The following is a 22,883-nucleotide window of genomic DNA, read 5'->3' on the forward strand; positions in this document are numbered from 1 at the left end:
GACTCGGAAATCATTTCTGTTCGACGGTTCATGAAGAAGGAACAAGATGAACTTGTTCCACTAACAACGATCACGGTCACGTTTGTAGGAACCATACTTCCTCAATATATTTATTTAGACAATTGGCGTTATAAAGTTTTCAAATACGTGCCTCCTCTAATGCAATGTTTTAAATGCCTCAAATTTAATCATTCAGCAAAAATTTGTCGTAATGAACAGGTCTGCTCTAAGTGCTCTGGTAATCACAGTCATAAGGAATGTACTTCTGAAGTCATTAAGTGTAGTAATTGCCAAGGTTCGCACTTGGCCATTTCAAAACTGTGCCCTTTCAAAACCCAAAAACAGGAATTGCATAAAAATAAAAACTCAAATAGAACTTATGCCTCTTTATTGAGCAAAAATGATTTCCCATCATTACCACAACAACGGTCCCAGGCAACACAAAATGAAATATCTCAAAATAACAAAACAAAGAGCAAACCAACATCAGCAATTGGTGATGTACAGAATATTGTAAATAACTCAAAATTATTAGATGCCATAGTTAAAACTTTAATTACTTTGGGCAATTCAAGCCAAATAAAAACATCGGCGCACATAAAAGAGGAATTAATTAAAAATCTTTCCTCTTCTTGAGAATAATGCAGCATAACATTCAGAGTTTATGTAATAAAAAGTCTCTTTTAAAAAGTACATTAATGAATCACAATATAGATGTGTGCCTACTTAATGAAACATGGCTTAAAAATAATAAACATTTTGCTTTGCCTGGTTATAATTTTATTTTTAAAAATGCAGATAATGAACATGGTGGTGTAGGCATTTTAATAAACAACAAAATTAAGTATTCAATTATTGATACAAATTTCTATCAAGATGTTCAAAATGTTGCAATTTCTGTTTTAACTGAAATGGGTCCTATTTCTATTTTATGTGTTTACTGTCCTCCTAGAACTGATAATAGAAGAAATATTAGATTACAGAAACTTAAGACTATAATCAATAACTTACCTAAACCTTGTTTAATTTCTGGTGATTTTAATGCACACCATGTAGTTTTTGGATGTAATAGCACTCAATCTCGAGGAAGGGAATTACTAGAAATAATTGATGATACAAACCTATGTATTCTAAATACTGGTCAAGTGACGACTGTCGGCAGGCCAAACATAAATCAGTCGGCAATTGATATTTCTTGTGTGAGTCCGGTCCTCGCTCCATTATGCGAGTGGAAAGTTGGTGATGATCCATTGGGTAGCTACCATTATCCGACATTTATTGATATAATAACATCCTCAATAAATTATAAGTATGAAAGTATGGAAAAGAAATATTTATTTCATAAAACAGACTGGAGTAAGTATCAAGCTCTTTCTAAATTATTAATAAAAAATTGTATTTTCAAGAATGACCCACTAGATTATTACAACTCTTTTTGTGATATTTTAACTCAATTAAGGCAGGAATGTGTGCCAGTTTTTAAGGGCAAACAATTAAATAATACTAAGAGTCCAGCTCCATGGTGGAACGAGGACTGTGATAAAGCAGTTAAGGACTCTAAGTTAGCTCTTTGTAATTATAGAAATTGCCTTACTATGGAGTCATACATAGAATATAAAAGAATTGATGCTCTTAAAAAACGTGTATTGAGTGATGCTAAAAGGAATGGGTGGCAAAATCTGTGTGCTTCGTTTAATAGAACAACTCCAATAGCTGTAGTGTGGAATTATATGCGTAGGTTTAAGAGAATCAATTCCTGTAAAAATGTTTATAGAAATGATGAGTGGGTTAATGACTTTATAAATAAGCTTTCTAATAACGTGAACTTAATTGATTTTAATATTAATGATATTTGTGATAATGATAATGTTGATGATAATAATGAATTTCTACTGAATGAATTTAGTATCAAAGAGCTTGATATGGTCTTGAAAACTAGAAAACACACAACTCCTGGTTTAGATAATTATCCTTATTTAATGCTACAACATTTAGATCAGACTGCAAAAGATGTTTTATTAAAGGTTTTCAATACTCTCTGGGTAAATCAAGTTATTCCAGAAACATGGAAAACGCAATGCGTTATACCGATACTGAAACCAGACAAACCTGTAAATGATTTTAATTCATACAGACCTATTTCCTTATCATCCTGTTTAGGAAAATTATTTGAACAAATTATAAAGTTACGATTAGATTATTATGTTGAGAACCAGCATCTGTTACCGGATTATCAATTTGGTTTTCGTAAAGGAAAAGGTTGTACAGAAAGTTTTGTGTCCTTTGTTGAAGATATGAAAAAATGCGTATTAGCTAAGTCTACTGCAGTATGTGCATTTCTCGATGTTCAGGGTGCGTATGATAATGTAAATCTTCAACAGCTAGTACAAGTTCTAAAGGAAATAGGTCTGCCAGGTAAATTAGTAAAATGGATATTTAATTTTTGCTATGATAGGACTCTATACGTTAAACGAAACATTTTACATGGTCCTAAAACAACTAGCAAGGGCTTGATGCAAGGTTCTTCATTGTCCCCTTTACTTTACAACTTATATACTTCTCAAATAAACAAATATGTAACAGGAGATGTAAATTTATTACAATTTGCGGATGATATTCTAGTGTACAGTGTTAATAGAAATGTAAATATAGCATCTAGTAATGTAAATAGTGCTTTGTATAAATTAAATGATTATTACAAAAATAAATTAAAATTAGATATTAATCCTAACAAAAGTTCAGTGTTAGTATTTGGAGATAGCTCTCCGGTAAATATTGTATATAATTGTATGAAAATTCCACAAGAAAAGGAGAAAAAGTTTCTCGGTGTTATCGTTGATGTGAAACTTCAATTTAGAAGTCATATAGATTATATCTGCCGCAACGCTATGAAGGGTATTAATATAATGAGATCTCTTGCTGGTATATCTTGGGGATCAGACCCTAAAATTTTAAATATGTTGTATAAAAGTTTAGTTCGAAGTCATTTTGACTACAGTTGTCTTGCCTATTTTCATGCGAATAGTGTAGTATTAAGAAGATTGGATGTAATTCAAAATATGGCTTTGCGAATAATTAGTGGTGCAATGCGCACTACACCCATCAACTCTTTGGAAGTAGAAACATGTATAGAACCATTGTTTCTGCGTAGACTTTACTTATCAGAAAAGTTTTGCTCAAAAATTTTAGCTAGGAATGACCCTATAGTTTTAGAAAAATTTCACTTACCAACACCTCTGTATACAGAGGTGTTGGTAAGTGAAAGTCTTCTTTGGAATCTACACTACTTACATCAACTTTTATTTTATACATAATACCTTGCTAAATTCTGCTTACGTTACAGCAAATGATGTTATAAATGGTAACATACCTGTTATGTTAAAAATAATAACTCATATTAATGATATGACTAAGAATATGTACAGATGTAATTTGTGGCCTATCTACACATGTAAATATGATTCGCTCTTGAATAAAATAAAAGTTGATGTAAGTAGTGTAGATTCCAAAGAAGACTTTTTTCAGTTTATGAGTCACAAAACTATGGTGTATAAAATATATTCGGATGGATCAAAAAGTTTAAATGCAGTCAAATCTGCCCTTTATGATCCACAATGTAAATATAGTAAATGTTTTAAAATTAATTCAGAGTGTAGCATATTTACTGCTGAGGCATATGCTATATTACAAGCATTAATTTACATTAAGTCTTTAAGCTATTGTAGTTATAATGAGTTTATGATATTATCTGATTCGAAAAGTGTTTTGATGAGCTTAGACAATAATAATATGCACTTTAAAACAAATTATTTAATTTATAATATAAGAAACATTATTAATGAAATTAAAAAACCAATTTCACTCAAGTGGATTCCGTCTCATCGAGGCATACCAGGGAACGAAATTGTGGATCAAGTTGCCAACTCTGAACCTCATGAAGACCACTCGGAGCATTTTAAGGTCCCCTTCACGGACTTTCACACCATTATGACAGAAAACTGTAAAGAGATATGGAAAAATTATTGGAAAATATGCTCAGAAACCAAAGGCAGATGGTATGCTGGGATACAAAAGGAAATACCAACGAAACCCTGGTATTATTACAAAGAGTATATAAGCCGTAGATTTGTAACAACAATTAATCGTCTGCGATTTGGACACCTCAGATCTCCCTCCCATCTACAGCGAATGAAAATAGTGAATAGCAGTTCATGCAATTTTTGTGATGAGGCTGATGCCGACCTGGAACATCTGATTATGAAATGCCCAAGATTTGGCCTTGAAAGACTTACACTAGTAGCCGATTTGAATCACTTATCAGAAGCAGATACAGATGTTAATGTAATACCCCGCCACATCCAGGAAATATTATCAAAACCTATTACTTATGAATATTTATATAAATATGTAATCACTACAGTTGGACATTTATAAAAAGGACAAGTTTAAAGTTCAAAACTGTGTAAAGAAGAAGCAAACTGGAAGCAAACATTTTATTTTAACGACATGAAAGAATATATTGACAACTTACAAGTATTCGGCCAATGGTACAAATTTCCAGGCCAGGAAGGATTTATAAAAATAATAAAACACGCGATAGCGGTCGATAGACTTTTCTATCGATGGTCTCATGTTAGGGAAAATGATAAAATTATCTACGTGATCGAAAATTGTCTTATCATATCATGTCATTGTCGATGCGCGCATCTTAGGCCTACAGGAACATAAAAACCCTCGCCATGTTGCGGAAAACTAATGGTACTAATTTCTTTTAATGGCAACAGTAACTGAAAACTTCATTGACATGTCACCTTGCATGTCAGTCTATTGCTGTCAAAGTGTAAACAAACTTTATTTTAAATGTGCGCAATTGATTTTGTGAATTAAATTGCTAAAATCTTTTTATAGTCGTGAAAGAAAAGTGGATCACAATGTGTTAAAGTATTTGTCGAAGAGAAATACTAAAGGTTCGGACAATATTTTCATTGATTAATGTTTTCGACAAAGGTTGTCAAATTGACTGACATGTTTATCGTATAGTACAGTCCACTATGAAAATTAGCTGTGGTTTGTTTCAACTACCTATTTTAAAGTTTTTTGTCACTTTCTAAGTATTGAATTTTATGGAATTGGGAAAGAAGTACCGAGTTTGAAGCGTTCATGAGCAGACATTGCAGTTGAATATTCAAGTTCTGAATTTGATTATTGATGAATAATAAAATAAATCCTACTAACTCGATTGATGGTTTCATTTAATTTATTTAAACCAGGTTACCTTTAATAATATTTTTTCGTTAATTTATGAAAATATCAAATTAGCCCGTAATCCTGAATCCTGATACATAAAGTTAGCCTATTAATTTAACACAGGTACGACTGTACTCAGTGTTGCACTATCAAATGCAATTGACGCGCCTCTATGCCAGGGTTTTTATGTTCCTGGTCAGGCTATACTTATCTTATTTTCCCTCATCAGTAGGAGAAACTGTAGAGGTCTTGCCTGTCACTCGCCAGTGAGTGGAGCCAACAGGTGATCGCAAATACGATACTCTTCATAACGAAGTGGTTGCTCAGTGACGGCAGTTGCTATCAAACTTATACAGGGTGTCCCTGTAAGCACAGCACTAATGGACTATGGTTCAAACAAAAACAATTGATTCTATTAGAAGACAATTTGTATGAAAAGATTTTGTTTTTTGGATGATTTAAACTTTCTTACTCTTGGGGAAAGTTGATTTGAGCTGTAAAATCAATCCTTTTTATTGATACCTACAGGGACACCTGTGTAGGGTGTAGGCTAGGGAAACTCATGACAGACAAAGGGAATAAAAAAGTATTAATATTCTTTTAATATTATTTTATTCTGTGACTAAAATGTATTGACTTATTTTACAAAATAACACATAAATTAGTTTTACAATCAGTTTAAAAAATAAATGATGGTCTACTCCGCAAAAGATAAACCGTAGTGTAAACATCAATTAAATATAATCGCTACTAAAATGTACATTCAAACATGTCCCTTACTTACTGATAGCCTTTTACTCTGACGTCTTTTAACACTTTACCGGACAGTAACCCAGACACAATAGAAGTTTAATTGTTATGACTGCTATAACAGTTCACTGTTCAGAAAAGTGTTATACGTCATAACTATGGTCATAACTAGAGATGTGCCGCTGAGAAAGTTCTCGTTCCCGGCAATATTCCCAGTGAGAATATTCTCGAGAACCGAGAACGCTCCTGGGAATATTCTCAGTGTTCTCGACAGAATATATTTAGTTTTAATTTTAATTTTGTCTTTTATATGTGATATTATTTGTAATGTTTCGATGTTTTATTAACTGGGCGTTAAGACTAGTCGTTATAAACAAGGAATGAAACTTGTGAGTGAGATATTGCTGTCTTGCTCACTCTTTTCGTGGCGAACGCGTACCGCGGCTTTAGGACTCGGCTACGGTATTTGAACATCAGTGTGCCTCTGAGTTTTAAGGCCCTTGCCACCCTTGCGGATTGCAAGCGGATTCAAAGTGGATTGAAAGCGGAATGGCGACGCGACGGAGAAGCCGCGTGAAAATATCGTAAAGCTTCTCAAAGGCTGCCCAGCCGAGCTGGATTCGATGATTGACCTTTTTTCGAAGTTGGACCTACCTAACTGGACTGTTTGTCCCAGGTATATTGTCAACAACCTCGAGTGTAGAGTCTCCAACTTTTAGAGGAGTGGGTGCAACACGGCCTTTAGACATCATTTTTAAATCTTGTCCATGTTCATTTTGAGACCCACTTGTTGAGAGACTCTATTGAGGCCATCGAGCATTGTGCCTAGATCTTCCACGATCTCAGCCATGACTACGATATCGTCTGCTGTCTGGGTGATGTACCTACTCGCCGTTGATATTTATGCAGAATCCGCTCCAGCCCAGAAGCTTGAAAACATCTTCCAGGGCGGTGGTGATGACGTCTCCCTGTCTCACCCCTCGCTGCAACTGGATAGGTTTCGGGTCCTGATCTTAAAACGGACTGTCACTGTGGCGTGTTTGTACAAGCCTTTCAACACTTTAATGTATCAATAGTTAATTTGGCACAGTTGAAGAGACTAAAGCACTGCCCATGTTTCAAACGAATCGAAGGCTTTCTCATAGTTCACAAATGCAAAGTGCAAAGTCCTTGATCTTCCGTATAATCTGCCGTTGCGTATATTATTATGGTATATGGTACAAAAGCCTTTTCGGAAACCGGCTTGTTCAGGGGGCTGAAAGTCGTCGAGCCTGCTAGCGTGACAATTCGTAATGACTATCGAAATCAGCTTGTAGACATGGCTCAGAAGCGAAATGGGTCTATAATTCTTCAACAAGGTTTTGTCACCTTTTTTGAAGAGGAGTATTACTATTCTTCTAAGTGTCGGATCAATCTAGCTAGCACATATTTTCTATAAAAATGTGTCAAATGATCCGTCAGACAGGCTATCCACAACTTATCCAGAAGTGGCGAAACAGGCCCTTACTAAGCGATTGTGAAATATGCCTTTAATGTCAAATAAGAATAGTTTAAAAAAACTAAAAACACGCTTTTAATTACTAACAGCACTAAAAAGCCAAAAATCATCAGAACCCTGGACATCATCTAACATTAAAGTGCTCGAAAAGACAAATCCAACGAACCCAAACTCGATGAGTTTCCGCCGTTTCGTTTAGGAGTTCCTATGGCTACCTCCTGACTCCATCATTAGGACCCTGGACATTATCTAGCACTTAAAGATCTCGAAAAGACATCCAATGAACCCAAACTCGATGTGATTCCGCCGTTTCGTTTAGGAGTTCTTTTGGCCACCTTCCAGTCCCATCATCAGACCAGCTGGTACCACAATATTGTATTGCCATTTCTAATCTGCATATAATTGCCAAGTTTCATGATGATACAAGACTTAAAAGTGCGTGTAATTCCGATTCTGAGATTCCATTACATAGTTAGTTACATACACGACGACCTAATAAGAGCGTGTTAAAAACGAAAAAATGGACAGTTACATTATTTAATTACGTGTAAAAAGAAATTTCTGTCATCTTACATATCATTAAAACGACATTTCACGACGAAAAAAATAAATTATAATAAAGGTGCAGTTGCCAAGAATATTGCCGAGAAAGTTCCCGAGAATATTCTCGGGAACACTGAGAATATAGCCTTTCACTGCAAATGGAGTGTATTGTTTAATATACACTTATCTGTTGACTTAATTTAATACTATTTTACTTAAGAAAGTTTGTTTATTTCCATTAGATAAACATGATTCTCAACCTTTCTCACTTAGGAGAACGCTCCCGGGAACGCTCCCGAGAATATTCTCAGCTGAGAGAGCGTTCTCGGGAACGGCACATCAATAGTCATAACAGACTCTAACCCGGTATACGCAGTGATTTTCGGAGTAGACTATAGGAATAATAAATAACAATTTTTCTGACTACAATCATAAAGGTGTGTGGTCTATCAAAAGAAACAATCATAATATTACAGACACTGAGATGTAAAATGGTTAGCATATTATTAACATTGTTTTTACGGCCTATTTAATAACTATAAATAAATATAATAATAATATGTATCATTCTAAGTTAAACATATCACATAAAATAACAATAATAGACAAATAAGTTACTTTACTATGGGTTGGAAATCTGTCATAGGTCAATCTTTAAATAACTTTAGTAAAAAAAAACAGTTGTTAATAATCTATGGCAGTTTCCCATCTTTATCCAAAAGTAATCATATTTTATACCAAAATTATTTTATTTTTAAGACTGTTGATACTACGGTGGTAATCACCACTATTAACTAGTAAATACTATGACAGATCCAACACTAGATACTTGCTATCATTTCATATTACGTGCCTGTCTGTTATCATCCATTTCCATCTCCTTACTTCATTACAAAATTCCAAGTTTCCGCCCCCAAGTCAATAATATAAAACCTTGTCCTATTAATATATTTTTAATTATACTATAACATTAATACAAAATACATTTATTGAACGACGATATTACATTTTATTTTAGTCCCTATTTTAAGATAGTCCTGTAGAAACCGGATAAAAGAAGGATGACATGGACAGTGGTGCACAAAAAGCGTTAAATAAATTTCTTTAAACTAATTAATTTTACTTTAATCGCTAAAGGACATCTGTGAAATAATACGTAATATTAGGTTTATGTAAATGCAGCAAATAATACTAAAGTGTTAGCGTTAATTTGAAAGTTTATTAATCATTGTAAAATGGTTTTCCAATTGTTATTTTTTTTATAATATACCTAAATAAATCAATATTTGACATTTCATACACATGATAAGTGGAGACATACATAAATTACACTTACATTGAAACAGTTATATTTAACATTCATGACAACTATTACGTAAGAAATCAAATCCAAAATCCTACTACTAGTTTGAATGGCACAATGCAAAATTGATACGAAAACCGAAACCAAAATATAAACGTTAATTAAAGATTTATTATTTGAACGAATGAACAATAGATAGTCAATGTATACGATATAACAGACTTAAAAACTTTTATGTTTAATAAAAATAATTTAATAGCTCTAGAATAATTTACTCTCAATCAATAGGGATCCCACCAACATAACTAAAATCCAATATAAATAAGTTTGGCATTTTTGAGGAAACGCGAAAGATATACATTTTTACTTAAAAAGCATTATCTTTCTCTTTCTCTACAATACACAAAATCCTTAATTAACAGGATAATAATGTGTCATAGTCCCATACAGATAATGCAGAGGTATGCCTGTCAGTAGTCTGTAGGTACTGATAAAAACAAAATAAATATAATATACAGGGTGTCACTAATCGCACCCATACAAGATAATACCTAACACAAAATACCATAATTGTGTACCTTAAGCTACCTTCAGTATTTTCCACATTCATGAAAAAAGAAAATTTTCCATCATAAAATATGTAAGTAATGTGACCAAAAACATAACTCCATTCATTTTTCGTGTCATGGTAAAACAATTAAATTCGTTTTGATAAACACACAAGATTTACTGTGTGTAGTATACTTTATAGTACAAGGTTTTAGATCGCCAAAGACTGTAAGTGTTATCGAATTTCAATAAATATACGCCTTCACCTGGATACGTATGGGACCCGGCGTACACCTGAAATGAAAAAAAAACAACAAGTGTAATCTAACATGCTCTAATACATACCATATCTATCTATACACTACTACTTTTTTATCACCGGAAAATTTTTAACAGGTTATGTAGAAATGTGTGAAAATTATAAAGTAAAAAAAAAAAATTAAATTTTTATAAAGTTAATTTTTTTATTAAATTTTCTTTAGTCCCTATTTTACGCGTCACAGCTGGGCCACTCCGCTGCTCGTTCATTCAGTAGAGTAGTCGTACGCGCTCGCACATTGATCTGTCTGTCTCGCTCACGCCTTGACCACGCTTCCAGTGTTATTATTACTAATTTAGACCATTATAATGCAACATTTCAAGTAATTTTGAGTTCTAATAAGTGTTTCATTACACTTACGTACTTCTTTACGTGGTATTCTGACTGTTAACACTAATTGTAAGTTAATAATACAATGAAATACCTACCTACTGTGAATACGTTACGAATACACACCAATGTGTCGTTACGAGGCTACTACGACTTTAAAAGAAATATGTAATTCAAAGATCTGCCAAAACAGCGGCTTTCAGTGTTATCATCACAGAATAATAATAATGTATTACTTAGCTACCTATCTTAGGCTATTTTTATTGCAACATTTCAAGTAGGTAATTAGAATTGTAATTGAACGCAGGGCAAAGGACGAAAACAGTAATTTAGTAATTACGTAATACGTCACGTTGTATTTCTGTGAGTTTTTAACACTAGTTAATAATAATACCTACTGTGTAACTCCAATTGAGATCGCGCGTCGTTCGTAATTCGTGAATTTAAGATCCGCCATAACAGCTGAGTGGTGCGAACAGTTTTAGATGGTGGTTTTAGTAGGCGCTTAGGTAAAATAATAAAAATAATTCAACTTTCCCTTCATACTTACCCGGGCTTAGGATCGGCCTTAGGACCGGCAAAATTCAATGCTTTGATAAGCACCCTGCATCGTGCTGAAGTGTGGCTGTCCCGGTACAGTCGCAACACTGCACTACACAATTTCTCCGGCCAAGAATAATAATGCACGTATCATTAACACGTATTCACGTGAGGTGAATTGGTAAGACAACGTAATAATTGCACGACACTATTGACTTGATTGATACAATGTTAACAAGACACTTCACGACCGATAAAGAGCTCGCGCGCGCGCAACTGACCGACCGCGGCGCGCGGCCGGCGGCCGGAAGAGCGAGAGGGCGGCGCGGGCCGCGGCCCCGCGCCGCCCTCTCGCTCGTGGCTCGCGGGTGATAATGGCCGCACAACAAACGTACACCGCCGCCTTTAGGAAGCGTCGGGCCGGCAACGTCGCATCTCTCTCCATAGTAACGGGCGGCCTTGCGTTGAGCGTAAATAGTGCTAGCGACGCGTGTGTCCAAATATTACCAATTTTGGGATGAAATTTTGAGTAGCTTTATTTAACTTTTTTTTTTGCATAAATAGGATCAGTATCAATAACTCATTACCCAGATTTTTTTTTCCGGTGATAAAAATGTAGTGGTGTATACAGGGTGTTAGGTAAATGGGTATATGAGCCGACACTAGCCCATGTTAACATGGTCATATAAATGGTATGGTGAAGTCAGAAAATTGATATCTTCATTTTAATTATTTTAATTTTCATACAAATCGGATTTTATAAAATTTATTTTGTATGAAAATTAAAAAAATAAAAATAATGATATCAAATTTCTGACTTCACCATACCATTTATATGACTATGTTAACATGGGCTAGTGTCGGCTCATATACCCATTTACCTAACACCCTGTATATAAAAGAAAGTCGTGTTAGTTACACCACTTATAACTCAAGAACGGCTGAACCGATTTAGCTGAAAATTGTCAGGGAGGTAGTTTAGAGCCAGGAGAAGGACATAGAATACTTTTTATCCCGTTCGAAATTAAAAAAAAAGTCTGCTTATTTATTGCCATTAAGGCGGAACAAAGTTCGCCGGGTCAGCTAGTTATAAATAAATGAGAATGAGAAGTGGAAATCCTTGGGGGTGGGGTTTAGATAACAATAAGTTTAGCAAAATCTAGTAAGTTTAACTTGCAACAAAAGATAAAATTATACAGGGGGTTTCTTATATTGTGTCAATCCATACTCATCGATTGAACCCCTGCATCTAGCAATTTTGGATAGTTTTGTAGTTTGTAGCACTTAGGGCCAGCTCAGACCTGGTGAGGTGCGGCAAGACGTAAATTACTCGACTAGTGCGAACAAGGCTTTAGCGACGCTTGGAATGCGTTGCGACCCGAACCATGTCGCTAGATGTAACAAATGGCACCGAAAAATGTAAGTATACACAGTTTTGACAATTAAAGAGTATCTATCAAAAAGATGTTAAAGTCCAGTTATCGAGCAGATAGAATTTCGTCCAATGACCCAAAGCTACCCATCCTTATCACTCGCACACTCACTACAGCCGCCCGTCGCACAGTCGCGACAGCAATATAATTACGTGCGAGTGATAAGGATGGGTAGCTTGGGGTCATTTGACAAAATGAGGGTTTTCGCGAATGAAAGATCCGCTAGATGGCGGGACGTGGATGTGGGGTCTGACTGCTGCGTGATTGGTGGATTTTGACATATCTGTCAATGTCATGTCAGAAATAACCAATCATGCAGCATTTGGACCTCGCGTCTACGTATTGCCATCTGGCGGATTTTTCATTCGCGAAAACCCTCATTGTATCTGCTCGCCGACCGCGACCGAACTTTAGCTGGTTCTGAGCACTTACTTCGGTGTGGCAGTCGCGGCGGTAGATGGGCACGACGAGGCTGACGGGCGGGCGCGCGCTGCTCAGCGCACGCCGCTCGCCGCCCGCCTCCGGGTCGGTCGTGCCGTGGATTGTGAACTCTGTCACTAGGAATGTACAAATTAATTCTTTTTTATATGATTTAGGTGATAATAACCGGCATCAGAATGTTCAATAAATATACTCAACATCAAATAAATCGCACCTTCCGCGACGCGAACTTTAGAGATTTTCTTCTGACGCAATCATGGTGCCCCAACAATATTGGTGTTATTTGAAAGCCCAATAAATAAACTTAAAGAAAAACTCATTTTTTTTTTTATAAACAATTAACAGGCACCATAAATGGGACTTGAAAAAAGGATTCACTTGGGGCTCACCTCTGGGACCAAGTAGACCAATTTTTGTGGTTATAAAACCAAATAATGATCTTACGTGTCCTTTTTAACAGATGGATAGCAATTAATCCCAATTTAACAGTTTTATAGCCATAAAAGTTGGCTCAAGCGTAACTACCTATTTTTTGAAGAAGTGACTGTATCCTTTTATAGACACATTTTTGGGGTAAAAACCCTTTCCTTTAATGAATCGAAGTTTAGAACTAGGCTTTCAAATGGTACCAATGTTGGTGGGAAGTGGGGATGCATACGTTTGATAAGTGCTTGTCGCGGGAGGTGCGATTTATTTGATGCCGAGTGTAGGTTGTCTACACAGCACGACGATTCACCGTGCGAGACGCGCACAATCCAATACAGACATGAAGGACGAGGTACGAGTATTTCGAGTATGCACCCAGCTATTCGAGGAACACTGTTCAATCTTCGTCGACAGCTGAACTATTGTGGTAATTAATTAGTGAACGATTTAAGTACTAGAAAATTGCTGAATTAAAAACAAATCCTATCTAACATTTTAAGTGTAATTTAAAGTAAACTGGGCTGGAAACGTGCACTTTGGCTATCCAAATTCTACATATAATTCAATTTGCAATGTTTCTATTTATATTTGTTTCGTTAAATTATTATTAATATCAAGTGAAGTAATGTTGTTTGAGCCAATTTTCTACACACTTTACAAACGGCCGGTTTCTATTGGCGCAAAGTGTAAGTAAAAAACATGTATATCTACCGTCATCAGTGTCGCCGTAGCCGTCGTCATCGACGTCGTCTTCTTCGTCGCTTTCCGCCACGTGGATTGTGACCTCCGTGGTCGGCGACTTGCTCCACTCGAAGTACAGGCCGAAGCCTAAACAAATAATACGATAGTTAGACAATAGGCGATAATAATGGCATGTCAGATTAGATTATAAAAAAAAAACTCAAACCGTGAAGTTACTTTAGTACTATTATAATTGCTAATTTATGATGGAAAAACTAGCAGGTAGTTTAGTATAATGATTGACAAACATGCTAATAGTTCCGCTGAATACGCTGGCAGTTTAAGTTGCCTATGTAATGAGTAATGACGCATCAGCTGATATTACGTGGCGTTTGGCTTAACCTTTTGTGTACGAACTCAATGTATTTTGCATAGTACTTCAATGCGTTAAGCAACCGAAAGTTTGTACGGTTTCCTAAACTTAATAAAATAACAAAAAAATACAATATTATGTTTTTGATCAATGCAATTTCTGTCCTAACGCGAATCTGAGGTGAAATTGTGTAAAGCAATCGTAATCATTTGACAGTTCATAACGTACGATAAAGTCAGTAAAACAAAGCGTTTGACAGAATAATCGTACGTTATGAACTGTCAAACGATTACGATTGCTTTACACAATTCCACCTCTGACCTAATGCTAAGCGGTCGTAAAGCGAATAAAAGAACATATGGGACTCTTCCCACCTCTCGTTTCCACTGCTGCAACTCTTGTGAAGCCAGGATCTTTGATCGCCAATAAAAACCCAACAAGTGAAGATCAAGTTTGTTCCCTTGAAAATCAAAACAGTCATTTGACCCGCAATAAAAAAAACATACCTATGTCATAGTTGTCCGTAGCAAACTCCCAGCAAATGCACCTAGCCCGGGGGTGTGTGGGCACCCGGACGGTCACAGTCTCTCCGTGGCCGACGGTCAATTTGCCGCCGCTGGCGCGAGCAGACTCCTTGAACTGCGCGATGTCCCCGCGCGTCCACATCCGACCCTCATCCACAGCTGGGAAAACGTCTGATGACGGAATATTGGATTGGATATAATTTTTATAGGCTTAATGAAAGTGCTATTTATACTTTGTACAAAAATTAATATGTTTAAGCTTAAAAGCTTGTCAGTAACTGGTGCACTGCATATTGTCATTTCTTTTACAGACGACGGCCCGTCAATAACCACTGTGGGTTCTTGTGCAGTTGTAATAGGGGCGAGTTTGCAACAAAAACGCTTAGCCTGATGTGATGTCGTGTGTACATGCCACCACCTATCATTGTGTGCCCCTGATTTCCTAGATACACTAAAATTGAATAGAAAATGACAAAAATCTTTAGGAAAGAAATTCATGAAAATGTTATCTACCTTCCCCATCTGATTCCTCTTCCCCTCGCGATTCTTCAGTGTATTCTGGAGTTTCAGTCTTATCTGAAGTCTGCATTGATCTAAACACAGTAAAACAATTATTTCATTACAGATATTTCATTATCTTCATCCAATGTCTATCATCACATAATCTTAATAAACTTAATGATTCATCAATAAAAAAATACACAGGATAAACTATGTATTTCCTGCCACTATGATCACCTCATGTGCACTGTTATCACTGGCAAAAAAACACAATGCCATCTTAACAAAGAAAGAAGTATAAAATAACTAAACAAAAAACTCACTTATTATTCTCCATAGCATCAACTGCTTCCATTTCATTTAAGTTACAATCTTTGACTGGTTCCTCTTTCTTATTAGTATTCTCCTCCTCACACTGACTATCGTCTTGAATGTTAGCATTGGCCAGTCTTTGGTCTATGGCCAACTGTTGGATGTACTGCTGGTAGTGTTGGTCTTGCAGCTGCCGAATAAGGATCGCCTGCTGGTCAAAGTTGCCGGGGAACTGCTGCTGAGCATACTGAAGAAACTGGTTGTATGTTTGTGCGTTTAGCGCATCTTTTATTCTTTGCCTGTAATGTAACAATTTAAGAATTTTTTTATATATTATTTATGTAAATTTTACATAAAATGTATAAAAGATGAATTGATGTTGAGATGAAGATTAAATGGCAACAAAGCGTTTCCAAAGCCTAAATCTAAAAAAAAATCATTTTATTTGCTCAGAAACATGGTAACAAAATGGTCGATAGAAAATGTCAAGTCCAACATGTTTTGTCCAGGGTAGGCATGCAAATTTTACAAAATTAGAATCTACATATTAATAACAATAATAAATTAATTAAAAAATTGAAGTCATTATAGGTACACAAATCAATCACTCAGAAATTCTTTGACAGTATAAAAACATTTATCAACTAACCATTCATAAAGACATTTTTTAAATTGGTTTACATGCAAGTCAGTGATAGAGTCTGGAATTTTATTAAAAACTTTAATGGCCATTATAAAACAGTTTTTACTGTAAAGGGTAGACTTTATAGCCGGAAATTTAAGCCTGTTAGGATGTCTTCTACTATATAGGTTATTATGACTATATGTCGTGAAAAAATAGGAATGTTTTTTTACAAATAATCCCAATTCATAAATGTATAGGCATGGCAGAGTTAATAGGTTCAGCTTTCTGAACCAGGGCTTACACGAGTCCAACGAGTCTAAATTGCACATTGCACGAATGCATTTTTTTTGGATAATGAACAAGGATTCGATTTCACTTGAATTTCCCCAGACTACTATACCATATCGTAGCACCGACGCAACGTATCCATGATAGGCAAGAAGGGAAAGTTTTAGATTATTCGTTTTTCTGATTCTATATAAAACATAGACAAAACGATTTATTTTAGTACACAACTGTTCTACCTGCAATTTCCATGAGCAATTAGAATCTAAGGTTAGTCCTAAAAACAAAGCGCATGAGGACCTCTCAACTCTTTCTCCTCCACAGAATAGATTTATATTTGGAGGCACTTTTTTCGTGTTATGGAATGGACATGGCGCACAATTTTTGTTGAAGATGCCAAAAAAAACTACAAAAAATTAGGATGAATACTGTATTTTTACTTTTTTGATATCTTTAAAAATGACTGAAATATTCAAGCTCAAAGTGCGCTCTTCCGCTTGGAGCGATTTTCCGCGCGGATTTTGAAAATGTGACGTAGTAACATGAAAAGCTGCATGTAAGATATTATCTGTGTACAATGGTTAGAATGGTTAGTAGGGGAGCCGAAGCGGGGATTTTGGGACTTACTAAAGAGTGGCAGACTAACATACAAGGAAATACTTTGTACCTAGTTGAGTACCTCTAAGTATGAATTTTTTGATATAAAACGGCATTAGTTCTTATGCCTCTCACCCAAAAAATACCTCAATTAAGCCCAAATTTGAGACGTAGTCAAACCTTGAGTGACGACGGAAACTAGCCTAGATGGAGGACATATGAAATTGAACTTCTGCTTCTTCATTGATAAAAACTTATCATTTACCATACCTTATTATTTTGTATTTCATTTTCAAGTCACTTTTTTTTCGCTTACCGTTTAAACAAAACGTGGATTTTTTTTTAAATCTCTGGTCTTTTGAACGCACATCTGAACGATGTCTGGTTTTAATTTCACCCTGTTTCTGCTGTAGACTACCTCCAGGGCAAACAGTTATAAAACTTAGGATTCTTTGGGTTCTCGGCGAGAATCGTTAAAAGCAGTGAAGGCGAGAACTTCTCGCCTTCACTGCTTTTAACGCTACTACTACTAGGTCTCCCTATCCGTGAGAGGGTAACTACTTTTATTTTTGATTTTTTACAATTAAAACTTCATTGTACCTATTGTTCACTGTGTTCACGCAGAACTAATTAATAAATATAAATATAAATTAATATTCTTGGACATTTTACACTGCGCTTCTAGTCCCAAACTAAGCAAAGCTTGTACTATGGGTACTAGACAACGGATATAAACTGCATACTTAAATACTTTTTTTTTGTAAATACATACATATTATACATAGAAAACACCCAGTCCAATACAAACAAATATGTTCATGCACACAAATGTTTGTACTGTGTGGGAATCGAACCCGCTACCTCCGGAATAGTAGTACGTTTCGAACCACTACACCAAACGGCCGACAATGACATTCAAACATTAAAGAAATACATTATTTAGTTTTGAGAATTTATTGTACTTTAGACAATAATATTACATTGAAATTGGAGTTAACGTGCCGGCCGGCACGTCAAGCCGGTTCGGTGGCTGATAGGCGAGAGGGGGATACAGTGAATGGAAGAGTGAATGCGCGCGCGGACCGAATGAGATCGACCGATAGTGATGTGTAGCTGTCTGTCATAGACACCTATCATTTAATGAAAAGATGAACTAAAATTTTTCAGCGCGACTAAAATGTGCTTTGGCGCGTAGCCGCACCAATGCAGTGTGGCAACTGCAGTTCGAACTTCATTATGCGTCCACTCATACAATAAAATTCAAACTATCGCAGATTTTTTCTTTCTATTTCTAATTCAGTAAAAAATGTTTTTGAGACCTTCATTCAATATTCAAAAGTTATTATCATATGACAGAACTTATGACCAGACTATACATTGAATAAAATATTTTTCTTTTTATCATCTGATCAAGCTTAGCAACCTAATGTTACTATGACACTCGAGTTAATCCACATTCAGCACCATAGCCTCCCCTTCTACAAGCCCCTCTACAAATGTCAAAATGTCACTTAACCCTTTTAGCATCAGTTTTTTTTTTGTTTTTGAGAAGATGTAGGTACCCAAATTTTTATTTCAGTTAAATTATAGTCCAGTCGTTTGGTACAAATTAACGTGGTTACCTGGAAAGTGTTCTGGGAGTTTTGGAAATTGGTGTTTAAATAGATTTCGCTATGCTCTCTGTTAGTCTGTTAGTTAAGTGTAATTGCCGCTCGTTGAGAAATTGGAAAAATGCTGCATTAGAGAAAGTTTTGATAATTACATTCTTTCCTATTTCGTCGCCAAATGACGTCCACTGCTGGACAAAGGCGAGAGCCCTTTGGGTTTTCCATAGGTTTTTCACAATGAACAGTCCTGCGCTGCCCGCATTCAGGTTCTTCCCGCGACCTTTACCAGATCGTCGGTCCACCTAGTAGGAGGCCTATCCACGCTACGTCTTCCAGCCCGTGGTCGCCACTCAAGAAATTTTCTGCCCCAACGGCCATCGTCTCTACGAGCTATGTGCCGCCCACTGCCACTTGATTTTAGCAATTCTGCGTGCTATGTCGGTCACTTTGGAGTCAGGTTGGTCAGGAGACTGCGGATCTCCTCATTTCTGATTCGATCACGCAGGGAAACTCCGAGCATAGCCCGCTCCATCGCCCTTTGGGTGACCTTGAGCCTTCTTATGAGGCCCATAGTAAGCGACCACGTTTCAGATCCTTAAACTTTCCTATTTATTTCACGACTAGCATAAGCTAGTCTGCGGCTTCACCCGCGTGAAATTCAGTGTCACAGATCGGCATAAATTATAGCCTATATGGTAATCTGGGTTACAAACAATAATATTGTACAGTTTCAACAAAATCCGTTGTGTACTTTTTGCGTGAAAGAGTAACAAACCTGAGACACAGGAATCTTCCTAGTTCAGGTATCAACCCACCAACGTCTCTAATATTCTTACTTTTTAATTTTCCTAATTGTTTGTTATTATAAATATCATAATATTATCTGTTATGTTGGTGAGAAATAAACATGACGTTACTTTACTTTACTTTAAACATCCAGACATCCAAACTTTCGCATCCGCGACTTTGTACGCGTGGACCTTGTTTTACTCCATTAGGGGTGGAGTTTCGTGTAATCCGCTCGTAGCATCTATAGCGCATAAATAAATGTAAAAATGGCTTAATAGTGCACAAAGTTGGCAATAGGTGGCATAATAATGGTTACTTTTGGGTTTGAAATGTGATTGAACGATGACAACTAACAACAGTTGTCAGTTGGGTAAAATTTTATTTTATTTGGAAAAAGACAAAAATTGGTAAATGGGTTAACGTGCGGGGGCTGAAAAATCATGTTGTGACGTCACGCGCGAATATTGGAAATTTTTGAAAATTTAAAAAGGTCCGTAAACTTCTCGAGGCTCTATCTTCGGTAATACTGGATGGATTGAGGTGAAATAAAGACTAGTGTAATGTATGTGATCTAAACTTTAAATTAAATCATAATTTAACTTAATATTACAACTTATGCGTGTTGTCCATTGCATAAATTTAGTCTTGGATACATTAATAAAGAGGTTATTACAACTGAGCCATTTTGCAACTTTGTCTACCGTATTGTTAATGTCAATTTCATAATTAATAATGTCATTGCAAGTGATAACAATCGAAATGTCATCAGCAAATAATATTGTTTGAAATTCAGTTACATTAGGCAGGTCATTAATGTAAATTAGAAACAGAAGTGGCCCTAAAATGCTTCCTTGAGGTACACCGTATGAATTTATCTTTGGACATGATCTAAAGTATTTTAGTTTTTTAGATTTTTGATCGACTTTGGATATTTCGACATACTGTCGTCGGTCATCTAGGTAACTACTTAGCCATTGCAGAGCACGACCTCTCAGGCCATAAGACTCGCATTTCCGCAGAAGTCTCTCATGGCAGACATAATCAAAGGCTTTGGTCATATCAAACAGTACCACCGCTACATGATCTCCTTTATCAATTGTTTCCGTAATAGTTTTGATCAAATTAAATGCAGCTAAGGTTGTTGATTTACCTTTTTGAAAACCATTTTGATTATCTTTTATGACGTGGTGCTTTTGTAAAAACAGTGAAAGTCTTTTATACATAGCTTTCTCAAATATTTTACTAAATATCGGGATCAAAGTTATAGGACGGTAATTACCTACTTCTGCCTTGTCTCCTTTTTTGTGTATAGGTTTGACAACCGATAATTTTAAGGCGTTTGGAAATGTTCCTTCTTCGAATGATATATTTATTAAATGGGTTAATATTGGAGTAAGTTCGGTTATACACGATTTAACCAATTCCGTCGTAATCTCATCAACACCTACAGATGCTGTATTATTCAAAGATTTTGTTAAATTAAATACTTCACTTTCACAACAAGGATTAAGGAATATGCAGCTATGAATAGAATCTGAGATCTTCGATCAGATTCTGAGATCTAAAAAGAGTCAATATGTAGTTAATTAAATATTCATGTACAAATTAATTATCCCACTAGCCTAATCCTAAACTAAGCAGAACTAGTGCTAAAGCAACAAGATAATACTAAAAATATTCACGAATGACTGATTATTACTGTTCAGTAATCACACTAACATTTGCTCATGACAGGACAATCAATTTTATTGTAACAGACAGGTTTGTGAATAATTTTGTAAATAAATAAATGTAAAAGTACTTACACTTGCTGCTCTTCTGTGAGTTTAGCGCTCTGTTGTTTCTGTTTCTCTAACATGATTCTATTTTGTAATTCCGTATGGGCTCTTTCCTCCTCTTGCCTTTTCAACCTAGAAAATTAAATTTTATTATTAAACTACTTCAATTACTAGACATTCAATAAATATAATATTATCAAGCAACTTACTCCTGCTGTTTTTTATCTTCATGGTCCTTTTGAATAGCCTCCAAGAAAGGTTTGAACAATGGGCACAATCTGCAATTAAAATATTACCTGAGTAATTTGATTTTAAATTAACAAATGGGAAGCAACTGGATGTAGGCAGCACAGAATTTAGTCATTGTGCAAATCCTTAGGTGAGGGTATTCTCTAGCAATGGATGTCCATTGGTTTGATATATGATAAAATTGATCCTCAAGAATATGTTAAGAATGAAAGTAAATTAGTTGGTAATAAAAACATTTAAAACAAGATTAATAGAGAATGTTACCTGTCTAGAGTGTGAATAAACCCAGCCATAGCCTGTATTTGTGACATCTGCCCCAGGGCCTGCCACGCCGCCCTGCGGTCCCGCCCAATCACATCGAGGACACCCAGAGGCGGCGCCGAATTCACGTCCAAAGGCCCATGGGCTGTCTGCTGTGTGTAGGCAACAAGTTTCAGTCGGTCTTCATAGCTCAAATGAATTGCTTTTCCTTCTTTTTCTATAAAAAGAACATAATAACAATCATTAAGACTTACAGAAACCTCAACAAGTTCATAAAATAAATGGTTCAATGAAAACATGTCTATGAGAGAATTCATTTTAGTAATCAATAAAACGCATTTTACTTCGATCGTAATAAAAGCATTTGATTACAGTATGTCTGTGATATGAATTATTCGGCCGAATGCAAGTTAATTGAATAGAAATTCATAATTTTAAATAAATCTACCTTTGTAAAAGGATACTGCATGTTTATATACATCTTTTAAAGGTAAACCCCATTTTCTTTCTTCACTCTCCTTGATACCCTGATCAGTTTCAAGGGGAATCTTTTCTGGGAGGATTTTGTGATTATTCTCGGTCTTTGAAGACATTTTTAGAAGATTTTACACAGCAAACGATGTTTTTGCAAAATTGTCGACTTGAAATTTTATGTCAAAGTAAAAACTGTTCCATTGCCAGTGATGAGCATAATTTACTATTTCAAACTATTACAAAAAAAATATTATATAAAATTGACTGTTGATAGTAGTTAATAACGTTAGTAGCAAAAATAAAAATGTTTATGAACAAGAACACGCCTTACAACATGCTACGATATGACTACGATATTGTTGCCCATGGCATCGTTATGAGAAAAAAATATTGTGGTAGAAAATTCGAAACGCGACACGACATGCGTTGCGGGTGTAGTCAAAATTTT

General features: G+C 35.7%; 1 protein-coding gene across 4 annotated transcripts; it reads right to left on the reverse strand.

Annotated features, from left to right (window-relative positions):
* Positions 1–3,795: 3,795 nt before the first annotated feature.
* Positions 3,796–22,687, reverse strand: LOC135078044 (Golgi resident protein GCP60). Of its 4 annotated transcripts, XR_010258561.1 has the most exons (11): positions 22,410–22,685; positions 21,965–22,178; positions 21,661–21,729; positions 21,479–21,583; positions 15,782–16,069; positions 15,471–15,550; positions 14,940–15,128; positions 14,091–14,207; positions 12,945–13,069; positions 4,532–10,184; positions 3,796–3,998 (listed from the first exon to the last, which is right to left on the reverse strand). XR_010258561.1 is itself a non-coding variant. In XM_063972601.1 (10 exons), exons 1-10 carry the CDS (start codon positions 22,552–22,554, stop codon positions 10,068–10,070), a joined length of 1,437 nt encoding a protein of 478 aa, XP_063828671.1. In that variant the 5' UTR covers positions 22,555–22,687; the 3' UTR covers positions 3,796–10,067. The 4 variants fall into 4 exon arrangements, 3 of the variants coding, with proteins under 3 accessions (XP_063828671.1, XP_063828670.1, XP_063828669.1); XM_063972601.1 differs by having other exon boundaries at positions 3,796–10,184; positions 14,940–15,116; positions 22,410–22,687; XM_063972600.1 differs by having other exon boundaries at positions 3,796–10,184; positions 12,945–13,063; positions 22,410–22,686.
* Between the last annotated feature and the right edge of the window lie 196 nt (positions 22,688–22,883).

This window comes from Ostrinia nubilalis, chromosome 14, assembly GCF_963855985.1.
Source record: "Ostrinia nubilalis chromosome 14, ilOstNubi1.1, whole genome shotgun sequence".
Lineage (NCBI taxonomy): Eukaryota > Metazoa > Arthropoda > Insecta > Lepidoptera > Crambidae > Ostrinia > Ostrinia nubilalis.

What these genes read in the sequence shown, in the direction of transcription:
- LOC135078044 (XM_063972599.1), bottom strand. Translation starts at nt 22,554, where the DNA reads ATGTCTTCAAAGACCGAGAATAATCACAAAATCCTCCCAGAAAAGATT. An exon ending in CTACGGCGACACTGATGACG is followed by an intron (nt 13,070 to 14,090) that starts GTAGATATACAT and finishes GTACATTCCTAG; the next exon opens with TGACAGAGTTCACAATCCAC. An exon ending in GCCGCGACTGCCACACCGAA is followed by an intron (nt 10,185 to 12,944) that starts GTAAGTGCTCAG and finishes TTTTCATTTCAG; the next exon opens with GTGTACGCCGGGTCCCATAC.